At 33.0% G+C, this 12,518-nt stretch overlaps 1 protein-coding gene across 37 annotated transcripts in view; it reads left to right on the top strand.

Moving 5' to 3' along the window:
• Positions 1 to 12,518, top strand: part of LOC136841815 (SH3 domain-containing kinase-binding protein 1-like) — a 334,418-nt gene that overhangs the window by 294,603 nt on the left and 27,297 nt on the right. For 34 of the 37 annotated variants that reach the window (XM_067109171.1, XM_067109170.1, XM_067109168.1 and 31 more), the window contains 6 exons: positions 1,017 to 1,092; positions 6,554 to 6,693; positions 6,988 to 7,108; positions 8,028 to 8,213; positions 10,319 to 10,494; positions 10,617 to 10,704. In XM_067109171.1, the coding sequence (XP_066965272.1) occupies positions 6,556 to 6,693; positions 6,988 to 7,108; positions 8,028 to 8,213; positions 10,319 to 10,494; positions 10,617 to 10,704 (709 nt within the window). In that variant the 5' untranslated portion in view covers positions 1,017 to 1,092; positions 6,554 to 6,555. The remainder of the gene's footprint in view (positions 1 to 1,016; positions 1,093 to 6,553; positions 6,694 to 6,987; positions 7,109 to 8,027; positions 8,214 to 10,318; positions 10,495 to 10,616; positions 10,705 to 12,518) is intronic. The other 3 variants (XM_067109160.1, XM_067109159.1, XM_067109172.1) reach the window with 1 other exon arrangement.

Below are 12,518 nucleotides of genomic sequence, written 5' to 3'. Positions count from 1 at the left end.
AAGCATCAAGGTTTCTAGGTTACACTCCACTATTGAAAAATTACAAATGCGTGTAGTTGAACGGCACCTGTACATACAGACATTTAAGTGAAAAGTTCCTAATCACAGTGTACAAAAGCTTATGAAAATCATGCCTTGGAACAGAAGTTTTTTTTTTTTTGTGATCGTCTGCAAACTGATATAAATGGATGTAGCAGGTGCAAAAAGCATGTAACTTTGCCCACAGTTGGTTCTGAAGATGTGGTAACAGTTGCTCATCGCTTAAACTGTATGTACGTATGTACAGTATATATGTATGTATATATGTATATGTATATATATATACATGTATACAGTATATAATATATAATATATATATATATATATATATATATATATATATATATATATATATATATATATTATATACTGTACATACTGTATATATGTGTGTGTGTATGTATGTAATACGGGGTGGTTGTTTCGCCAAAGGTTTAAATGGTGATTGAATGTGAGTCAGTATTATGAATCACGTGTCAACTAGTTGCCATCTGAATTCTCTCTCTCTCTCTCTCTCTCTCTCTCTCTCTCTATATATATATATATATATATATATATATATATATATATATATATATATATATATATATATATATATATATATATATATATATATATATATATATATGTGTGTGTGTATGTGTGTGTGTGTAATATGTTTATATGTTTATAACGCCAGTGAATATTCCCGAAAATGTACATACGTAGTTCATGAAAGGTACGAGAAATGCATTTTCAGAAATGCAACGATTAAAATATGCTGAGCAATCATTGTTAATTTGAATGATAAAACCGCGATTTTCTGACAGCCGTTTATGCCATGGAAATAATTTCTTAATATATAGATTAGAAAAGAATGTTTTGGATTACTGAAACTCATGGTGACCTTGTCAGATAAATAGGGCTAGTTTAGTTGGATTTGGTTCGGTTTACTACAAGATTTATATTTAATTGTTTTTATTTTTGTCTCATTTCAGGTCCTGTCCAAAGAACCTAAGAATGCCTCGACAGAGAATGGTTTAGCAAATTCTCCTCCCAATGTACAAAAGAGAGGTGAGTGAGTGATCATTTTGTTCTATATCAGCACTGATAGTAATGGTTGCAGGAGTAGTTGTATCATCATCCACTCTCTCTCTCTCTCTCTCTCTCTCTCTCTCTCTCTCTCTCTCTCTCTCTTATAATGCACTATCACTTACATAGTAGTTGATGCCATGTAAGATTCATATGTGGATCATATATGATTATCTCTCTCAGTATGTGTATGTGTATATATATATATATATATATATATATATATATATATATATATATATATATATATATATATATATTATATATATTATGTGTATGTGTGTGTATGCATATATACATATATATATACATATATATATACATATATATATATATATATATATATATATATATATATATATATATATATATGAATGTCTTTTACTGCAATACCGCAGTGTAATATGAATATAAGAAGGCCCATAAAACGCTATTTGAACGTTGCAACCATATATTTCGAGCACTTCCTTCTGTGCCCTGTTCACTGGTAAAATATTTACAGATGAAATGTTACGGAGGTATATACTCGTATACAAAGCATATATAGGTGTGGCATTAAGTCTCCAATGGTATGCAGGTGACCGTTCCCAAGAAGGAGGGAAAATAAACAATTCCCTAGTGGTTTTTGGCCTCATTAACTCCTGTTTTCCTGGAGCACCTGTTGAAGAAGAGGTTTAAGGATTAGCCCGTCGATTTCATCCGCTTTCCAATGTCCTCGTGACAAGTTCATATTGTTGGTTTGATTGATGATAGCCACACCTACATATGCTCTTGATATATACTCCTGTAACATTTCATGTCCACATTTTACCAGTGAACAGGGGCACAGAAGGAAGTGCTCGAAATATATGGTTGCAACATTCAAATAGTGTTTTATGGGCCTTCTTATATTCACACACACACACACACACACACACACACACACACACACACACACACACACACACACACACACACACACACACACACACACACATATATATATATATATATAATGTTTGTGTGTATGTACACTGCAATTCTGAAATCAGGAAGACTGTTCAGCACGGATTTTTTTCATGTTTGGTCATTTTTTCATTCACATATTTATTGATGTAATATTTATTATTTGTGTTAATATTATATTTATTTTTGGCCTCGTGGTGCATCCTGCTGTGCTTGTATATATAGGGTGTCACTCAGTCCTGACCACCTGTTGGAGTTCTGGGAGGACAGTTTCAACCGGGAAAATTTTTTGGGAGTATTGAACCCGGATCTGATAGAGTGCTGTCTTTTGAAAAGTTACCGGAATACAGACAAGAAGATGTGAATCTGTGGGTGGTACAATGAATTCATATTAATCAACTTTGTTTCTGGTATTTTTTTTATTAACAGATCACTTTATTGTATCATTGACCTGAGTAGCCTTGATTAGATAACGTTGATATTCTGAAATGTTACTTGTAATTTACCTTGTCTAGTTGTGGTTTTCTTTACCATTGTCATTTTAGTTATTCTTCGTTTTTAATCATTTTGATTATATATATATATATATATATATATATATATATATATATATATATATATATATATATATATATATATATATATATATATATATATATATATATATATATATATATATATATATATATAAAAGAAGAAGAAGATATATATATATATATATATATATAAACGTTCGGAATCATATATCATACAACATAATCATATTCTATCATATCACATATTGATACATGGTTTGCTGTCGAATACTTATTCAGGATTCCACAAGAAAAACTGTTGCTCTAGTATTTTCTTTGTATCATCCTGTGATGATAACCTGTAAGTCACTTTTGCTATGAAATGAGTCTCTCTCTCTCTCTCTCTCTCTCTCTCTCTCTCTCTCTCTCTCTCTCTCTCTCTCTCTCACACAGTGATAAATAAGGAAGTAAACAACAAAGATTTCGTTTATACAGGCATTTGTTTGAATGGTCTCACATAATTACAAAAATAAAATTATTACGTGGGAGTACAATTCATTGCGAAATTTTTTTTTTTTTTTATAAATGTAACTCAGCCATGAACATGCTTTTGTTGTGAATCCCCAAAAAAATGGTTTTACGGGTGGAATATAAGTCACCCAAAGAATGTTTTTTTTTTTTTTTTTTAAGTTAGCCAAGAATATGCTGTTATTGTATTTTATCGAAATTCAGACTTGACTGAATGAAACAGTGCTTTTCTCTACTTTGTAGAAAATATTTGACTTCAGTCTTTCAGTAGTATAGCAGGCCAAGTTATTTTGGAAAGTTTATAATGCATGTTTAAGTGTCCGGAGAAAGTTGTCTTATTCAACCATCATGTAAATTGATACTGCTTTAGCAGTTAATACATGTTAAGATATCCTTATTTGATAGTTATTTACGTTCGAAACACGCCGTCTATCTGTTAAAATGAAATAGCTTTCTCTAGTGGTGACCAGTTTAAACACCATTGTTAGAAGTCATGAGGATAAAACTGAAAAAGTAATCTCACGAGCAGTTAGCTTTACTGATAACGAGTTCCGAAAAAGAACAGTACAAGTTGAACACTATGAATGTCGCAGATACAACCTATGGCCTAGGCCCAAGTAGAACGAATAGGGAGGCGATGCAAGGATTAAAAATCATTCAGTTGGAAATCTGTAAAACCTTACTTGTTGGACGAAACTCAACGCAATGAAACTATGCAGTTTCCAGCGTAAGCGTGCTTACCATAAAATATACATTTACAACATTTAGGAAATGCATCGTAACACGCAACACCCTTTCGTCGAAAGTTCTCGAAACTTCATATACTCTTTGGTGTTAGGTGCTCCTAACCAACTGTATCGTAGCACTTCTGATAGTGTTTGTGCTTGATCATACTTAGGCACAAACATTTAGTAAGCCATCGAATTTTCCTCCATTCTGCGCATGCGCTGCAACGAATCAAAAAGGAAATGTTAAGATAGTCTTTGCTTGGCTCTCATTCCAAATGAACCGAGATGTGGTGCTAATGATGGATTCAGCGATCTGGTGTAGCCTATAACCACTGCCACTGATAGGTCTGACATCATGACTTTCAATAACCAATTCAAACCGTGCCCAAATCCGCTTTGGGGAAAGGGGTCGACGTAATAATCCCCTCCCCACCCCTACCACGGCTGGCAGAACTATTTCTCAGCTCGCTCTCTCTCTCTCTCTCTCTCTCTCTCTCTCTCTCTCTCTCTCTCTCTCTCTCTCTCTCTCTCTGTTTGCTTTTGCTACAGGAAGGTAATTGGCTTTTACTACTTTACTTTATTTATATACGTGAAGGAAGCCACACTACTTCTTTTGTTATACTTGTACCAAAAACAAATATTTTGTTTTCCTGGTTATTGTTGTTATAGATGAAATTGGGCGTATGCCAGCACGAGCTTCTCCTCCTGGTGCAGCTCGTAATTATGGTTTCAAAAATACATTAATTGTTGTTTAAATTCTAATATTCATCATGCAGTGTAGTTTTTTAATGGAGCCCCCACGCACACATAGGCTACGCATACTGCACACACATACATACTTGTGTGTAATTTTATATAGACTTGAAATGTATAAGAGTGCAGTAAATGGAAGTTATTGCAGGCTTCACATCTTTGGAATGTGTGTATTGTTTATTTTATGCTGTTCTTCGCTACTTGATCTCTGATCAGTGTTTTTTCAGGTTCCATGTGTTTGTTTCAGGTTCCAAAATCTTGTTGATATTTTGAATGCTTCTCATCTCAACAGCTAGCATTGAAGATAATTCAGGGTGTGTACATAATACGCGTGCTTTTAATTATACTAAACATTGAAAACAGAGAAGACATATTCTTTATCATTACATTACAATCGTGCTTCAAGAGTCACAGGACAGTCATTGGTGCGACTTGAAAATAATGTTGATCACCACCTGAGGGACAGCGCACGTCTCCCAGTACTGTATGACGATTGACTCGGCAAATATCACGCTGGCTTGTGTGTGTACGCATTAATTTCTGTCTTTAGATGATTTTCATGAATGTCTTAGAGGTCCCTCAACACCAGTTGTCGTTTTCCCGATTCATTTGTTAATGTACAAGTGAAATCTAGATTTAAACCTGGAGGATGCTGTGTCGATTCTGTTGTTATATAGTTTGCTCAGTGTGTGTTGAAGAGAATCACTAAAAAGAGTTTTATTAGATGCGTAGGGTTTGTGTGTGTCTGTGTTTTAAAGGGCTTCTTGCATTCGGTTCTTGGTTTTATCGATTGTAGACGTCCTGGCATGATGGCATTTATGATATTGCGGGCAGAGTGCTTTTAGAAACTTGTTTCTTTTTATTTTAAAATCATTTACGAAGTTGAATAACTCTCTCTCTCTCTCTCTCTCTCTCTCTCTCTCTCTCTCTCTCTCTCTCTCTCTCTTTTACAAAGATACTAGCTGTTGTTATGAAGGAGCGATTGTGTATCATTTAGACATTTAAATTGCTTATTGAATCACTAAATTAGTAACCAGTTCCTTAATGTGGTCTTGTGAGATCTATTTCAGCAGCCTCCGTTTTAAGTAACTTTTAAATTACTTTTTGTTCAGATCAGCCCTTTATGTCATGTAAAATATGTCCCAGCTTCTGATAAGTAGCCTGGTTAACTGGCTTATTGATATTGACCGTGGATATAAAAAGCCATATGTTGACTTCTTGGGTGAACAACCAATAAGCCACAGCTCTTTCATAGATAAAATATATATATATAATATATATATATATATATATATATATATATATATATATATATATATATATATATATATATATATATATATATATATATATAAGGATGACTGCCTTACTGCTTATGAAAAGAAGTTCATTTTGAAACCATAAAGATGGCATTTTTTAAATACTGTAATGAAAAGTAGCAGAATCTTTGAGTAACCCTTCCCTGTAAACCACCAGAAGATGTCTCAATGAGATCATTTGCTGAAGTTCTTATGCTGTTAATACAGTAAGTCATTTTTTCGTAATGCAAATCTAGAGGAAGCTAAGTTATAAGAATTTTATAGTTGATCTTTAGTTATTATTATTATTATTATTATTATTATTATTATTATTATTATTATTATTATTATTATTATTATTATTATTATTATTTTTTGTCTGTTATGTTACATAATGCTTATCTCTATCTTGAGAGGATCCTGGCGTGAACTTGAAAAGGTCTGGTATTTGTTGTGTGTATGAAGCACATTCCTCTTTGACAAAGTGCAGCCTTACTTGCTGATTACATAAGCAAGATCCTGTACTGACACAAGTCCAGCTTAATTTAACAATGACTGAACATTAAGGAAAAGGATTTTCACACTAATTGAGTATGTGAAACTCTTTGACGACTTTTGTCTCCCCACTTAAAAATGTGTATCCATTTATCCTGTCTCATCTGCTTGCATTTTCCAGAGATGGGAGGACGTCGATGTCGTGTAGTCTTCAGTTATGCCCCACAGCATGATGATGAGCTGGCGCTATGTGTGGGTCAGACAATCACCATCCTCCAGGAAGTGGAGGAAGGGTGGTGGAAGGGCGTGTTAGACGGACAGGTTAGTTTGCAGTTCAGTACAAGGTTCAGATGGGGGTGAATTCTTTTTGGCAGTTGGCAGCTTGTCCCCATAGATATCAGCCTAAAAAAGTTTTGATATTGGACAGTCTCAATTTCTCATGTGTAATTCTCTTTGCTGTTTTTGTGCCAGATTTATACAAGATTAAATTCAAATTCAAGAGTGATATTTTGACAAAATTCAATTTATATTTTTTCTTCATCTTTATTTTGTACTTTGTTCATCATTAGTGTTCACATAGATAATTTCATTAAAAGTATATTGTTTTTCTTTTAGGTTGGTATGTTTCCTTCAAATTTTGTAGAAAATCTAGACGAAGATGACGTCAGCACCAAGTCCGCAGAGTCAAATTTAGAAAACATCAACAACCAGTTGAATGTTAACAATGACCAAAAAGGTAAATGATATTTATTAAATTTTCTGTTGACCTACAATGTATTCACTTCATGCAACCCATCACAGACTCAGTCATTTTCCAGCTGTATGGAAACACTCCACATCTCACACTTTTTTTTTTTTACACTATAATCTTGTGCATTGCATGTGTACCCTGACATTTATGTTACTTTTAAACATGCAGTTGAACTTATCGTAGTAATCACTTGGGTATATTTGAATCACATGGAGTAGCTCTTGAATACATTAATTTATTTGCAACTTCATTATTATTCATTTTTGTAGATAAAATGGATGTTGGCCAATATTCATTGGGTTATTAACCTGTAGGAATAACAGCCAAAGCAAGTGTAGTCCAAGTATTTGTTGTTTTCTATTGTATTTGAGTAGTTAAAGAAATATATTGTTTTATATACTGATTCACTTTCAAAGTGTTATCCTACAGTATACTAAAAAAAAATTTTTTCTTATTACTGGATTATTAAGTGTACTTGCATTATACCAGTCTACTTTGTTTTGTAAGTTTGGGTTTTTTCTCAAGAAAAAGTAATTTATGAAGACATATCACCCTTGCTCATAGTATTACCTTTATCAGTTTGAGTTAGGTTTTTGATATAAAGATATTATTTCCATTTCTTCACATTTATGTAGTCAACCCCAATTGCTTTTCCTGGTGTTATCTGTGTTTCCATCTTTTATTTTATGCTTCATTATGTCAAGGTTTTTCATTGTTGCCAGCTCAGTCCTGCAGTGTTCCAAGGTATTGACCCTCAGAAATGTCCTTCACAGAACAAGGACTGTATTTTGACTTGTTTGCAGAGAAGGGTAAAGTTATTGGAGGAGGCTTTGTTGCATAGTTCTCAGTTACAGAGGGAAAGGCTTTGCCCTTTAGTGCTATAATGTGGATTTTTTATTTGCAGAGATAAAGCCTAAGCCAATTCAAGGTTTAGGCTATGGTGTTAAGTTAACAGACTTGAAGAAGGACATAAGCAATAGAAAGGAATCTGATACCACATCCAGTAATGGATCAGCCAAAATATTAGGGTCTTCTGGGTCATCAGCTTTCCAACCAGTACATAGAAATAGAGATGCGCCAAAAGAGAATGGTAAGACTGGGAGGATTCTTAATACGCTGATGACTCTTTGTGCATCCAGTTACTATATTTAAAGCTGTCGGTTTTGCCTCCGTCAGCTGCATCAGGTGTCTTTTATGGTGTTGCTGAATGCTCTCCTGATTGTAAATAAACTTTTGGGAAGTACTTGGTTAAAAAAACCCTCTAGTTTGCATCTAAATTCCCATTTAACCTAAGAATCAGAGCTGATACTAAATATAGCATTACTTGGTGCCTTAATACGATTTTTCTAACTCAGCCATTATTGAGACCTTTTGAGTAATTAAAGGGAAAGCTGTTCGAATACCACAGTAAAAGTGATTCAGTGGTGGATGAAACATCTGATAACATAACTAGACATGATCCTAGTGATGAATAATATCAGTGTGACTTTCTTTGTATACTCAGGCATCATTGCAGTGGATAAGGATTTTCAAGTGAATTGTTTATAGAAAATCAATATACATTTTGTTGATTAAGGATTTTCCAAACCATAACTAGAACTGTGGAAATAGAATATTTTGACTACTATTAAATCATGTGCCATTTGAGAAATAAGTTTTGGTAATTTATAAGGGGAAAAGTAAGAATAGTATTGAAACTTAAAATCAACCACAGTAAATTCAAGGTCAAGCCATAATTATTCCAAAATACTCCTAAGTAACGAGTAGAAAAATGTTGCTTTAATTCATTTTATAATTAAATCAATGCAGAATGTCTTTTTAAATGCTTTACCACTCAATTAATTCCATTTTCTATGTATGCCTGTTTCTTTTGATTTTTGCTTGCATGTGTAGAGTCTTGTTTTCCTTTTTCCCTTGTCCACACCATGTTCACTATTACTGCTGATATTTTGTTTGAATTAAACGTTGTAGTTTTCTAGTGGGTCTCTCACACCAGAATCTTTTAAAAATGAACTTTCCTTTCTGAAGTTTTATGTCTTTGATTGGTAAATTTTTCTTGTTTTCCCAAATTGTGCTATTTTTGTTTTGTAAATACTGTACTCTATTTTCTGTTTGTTCATAAGTTTTCCTTTTGCAAAAAATATGCTGCACTGAACTGTATTTGGTCTGATTGCTAACAATTACTTTTAATTGTGGAGCATCACTATATTGTGATCGAAAATAATGAGTAAAAAAGCCACAATAATATAATTGATAAATTGTATATTTTAAGACACAAAAATATACAAAAAAGGGGATAAAAACGAGGGAGCTTTCGACCGTTTGCGCAACGGTCCTCTTCAGCTCTTAAAATATACAATTTATCAATTATATTATTGTGGCTTTTTTACTCATTACTTTTAATATTTGAAGAGTGCATGACTGCTGTATATTTTTAAATATTCTCTGTGATGAACTTGCTAAACTGAGATACAGTACTGTAAAATTTGTTTTACAGATGAAAATATGAAATTATCTAATTTTTTCATTGGACCCACCTTTGTGAATTTTGGATATTGGTTGTATGAAGTGTTCTTAAATTGCACGGTTTTGGATTACAGTACTTTTTTCTGTCCAAAGGAAAAGAAAGTAAAGATGTTCAGTTTTGATTTTTTTTACATAGACAGAAACCTCTAACAGCATAATACAGTGTCAGATTTAGTTTAGTAATATATCTGATAAAACTATACTTTCCAGAATTCTACAAATGGTGTTTGCATAGAATTTGGTTGTCAGAAACTTGCTAGACAGTATGTGTACAATATTTTTAAAAATTAATTTGAATTTTATCATCTTTCTTGATGAAGCTTTGTAAGTATCGTCTGCTTAACAAGTACAACTTATGTAATCATGTCTTTTATAGCATGATAATAATAATCCATTTGTTGCCAAATACTGTACTTGTATTTCTTAGAATTTCCCCATTATTGACATTAACAATTCCTCTAAAGGCTGGAAAGGTATGATCTTTAAGTCACCATTGCTCAAGATGTTTAACTCCTGCTACAGTAATTTTTGGTATTCTATAACTAACAGAATAATATATTTAGTATATAATAAAGCCTAACAGCAAAATTCAGAATATTCCTTAATAAATGAGTGAAGGTAAATTGCAAAAATTTAGTTTTTATGTCTAATGAAGGTTTTTTATCTCAGGTCAAGTAAAGGACTTCCGAGATTTACCGCACAGACTTCCTCCAGCTCTGGAGCCCAAGGCTGAGAAAGTTACCAGTAAAACAGATAAAACCCGTATCAATGCAGCTGATAAGGAGCGCATCAGTTCCTTGGAAAAGGACAGAATAACCATCACTATAGGAGATGAAAAGTCAAAGGTGAGAAGTTAATGACTGTACATTATCAACTTCCATGTTTGTCTTAAAGTGATGAATAAGAAAAGTGAATGCAGAATCTAGTTATCAAAGTACTGATGAGTTTTGTGTTGAAATCATTTCAGGGTGAGCAAGTCTGTAAAAGAGATTATCCTTCCACAACCCAAAATGACACTTCACAACCTCCTCCTCCGCAATTACCTCCAAAACCTGGTAAGGTTTACTACGGACAAAATATTTTTTTGGAAGCCCTTTTTATTTATCCTCATTTTCATTATTGTAGAATGAATGATGTATGTAACATTTGTTTGTTGTGCAATTTTTTTGAAGATGTAAAGATGAGTTTTAGGTACAGTATTATTATGATATGCACTCTGAACATTTTGAAGATGCTTAGTGAATAGTTTTACTATAGAATGAGTTCAGTTGGAACTGACAGTAAATACCCATGGACAATATTTAATCTGATTGATGTAGAGAATGGAGTTTCTACACTGAACCCTTTTTGCAGCAATACTTGGAACTTGAATTTTTCATCCATGAGGTGTGGAATCACTCATTTGATTATACTCTTAGTTAATAGAATTATTCAAGACAGCAATGCTAGAAAATTTAGAAAGAGAATTTAGATTTCTTTCATACTGCTGCTATATATCATCCATTCAGAAGCAACATAATAGCTTCAGTGGTACTGACTCTAGATACATATTTACCATCAGTTCCAGTGAGTGGGCTCTGAAAGCACTGTACTTGTAGCTAGTAACAGTAGGAGTTTCATTTTATGTATATCTGCAGGTCTCATTATGGAAAAGTCATATACAGTACTGTACTGTACTATGCAGGATTACTTCCCAGGTACAAGTGAGACCATTTGTACCAGGGGGAGTAATCCTCACTAAGTTTAATAATCCTCAGAATGTATCAGACTCATGAGAATGAGAAGGATTGTAGATCCCATTTAAAGAGTAGATCGATAAACCATTGTTTATAGTTAACTTTCTATGTAACTCATTCTTTAAGTGCAGACAAGACTGAAATGAAGCTGCCATTTTATTGTCTTAGTTTATTGCAAGCAGTGCTTCATATTTCTTCATCAGACAGACAAGATAATAAGAAAATCTTAGAAGTTTTCAGTCCAGTTCAAAGATATTAATATTTTATTCAACTGTTTTCTGATATGGGTTGACTAGGCTAATATTCATATTTTTCTCAATGTGACTAGCATTGCAGTTTATATATGTGCATCACTGCATTGACCATGTTGCATTTGTCATTACAGTAGTTCTCCTGTTCATGAGAGGAATTGGTCCCAAGCCCACTTACACAAGTGTGGATTTACATTAGTTAATGCCCATAATATAGTAAAAAAAGCATTTAATATGATACCACGTTTTACATAAGGTGCTGTTTAAACATAATGAAAACCAGCAGAAATGAACAAAGTAGGATATATTGTATTACAGTATTTATGTAACTTAGAATGTTCTTTTGTCACTAGAACAACATTCATCAGATTCATGTGGCCTAGAACATCAATTTTGCTTTTTAAATCAAGATGATATTATTTGGGTGACATTTATTATGCATTATATAAGTTCATTGTATGCCATAATTTTCCAGTAAAGATTTTGTGAAATTGGAATTAACTTGCCGAGTTTCTGCCCTGTCCAAATTGCTTGTTTTTCTTTGTCGTCCTTGCTTACAGCTGGGACTTTTCTGCTTGATTAGGCATATTCTTTGCCATCACTGTGTTTGTTCTTTGGGGCCATACCAAAGTTCGCAGAAATTAGAAAAAAAAAAATTTATCAAGTAGGACAGCTGGATGCACAAAATTTGAAATGAAAAATTGTGAATATCTGAATTAAGAATGCTATAAAGTATTTAATTTTAAATATATGTACTGATACAGTGTATATACTGTACAGTATATGCATATGCATACATATATGTATGTATGTATACATACATACATATACTGTATATTATATACATACATACTCTTGTGTGATTTTAACATGCTTTGCTGA

This window comes from Macrobrachium rosenbergii, chromosome 9 (assembly GCF_040412425.1).
Source record: "Macrobrachium rosenbergii isolate ZJJX-2024 chromosome 9, ASM4041242v1, whole genome shotgun sequence".
NCBI classification, from domain to species: domain Eukaryota; kingdom Metazoa; phylum Arthropoda; class Malacostraca; order Decapoda; family Palaemonidae; genus Macrobrachium; species Macrobrachium rosenbergii.
The sequence above is the reverse complement of the archived record's forward strand: the minus strand, read 5'-3'. Positions and strand labels throughout refer to the sequence as shown.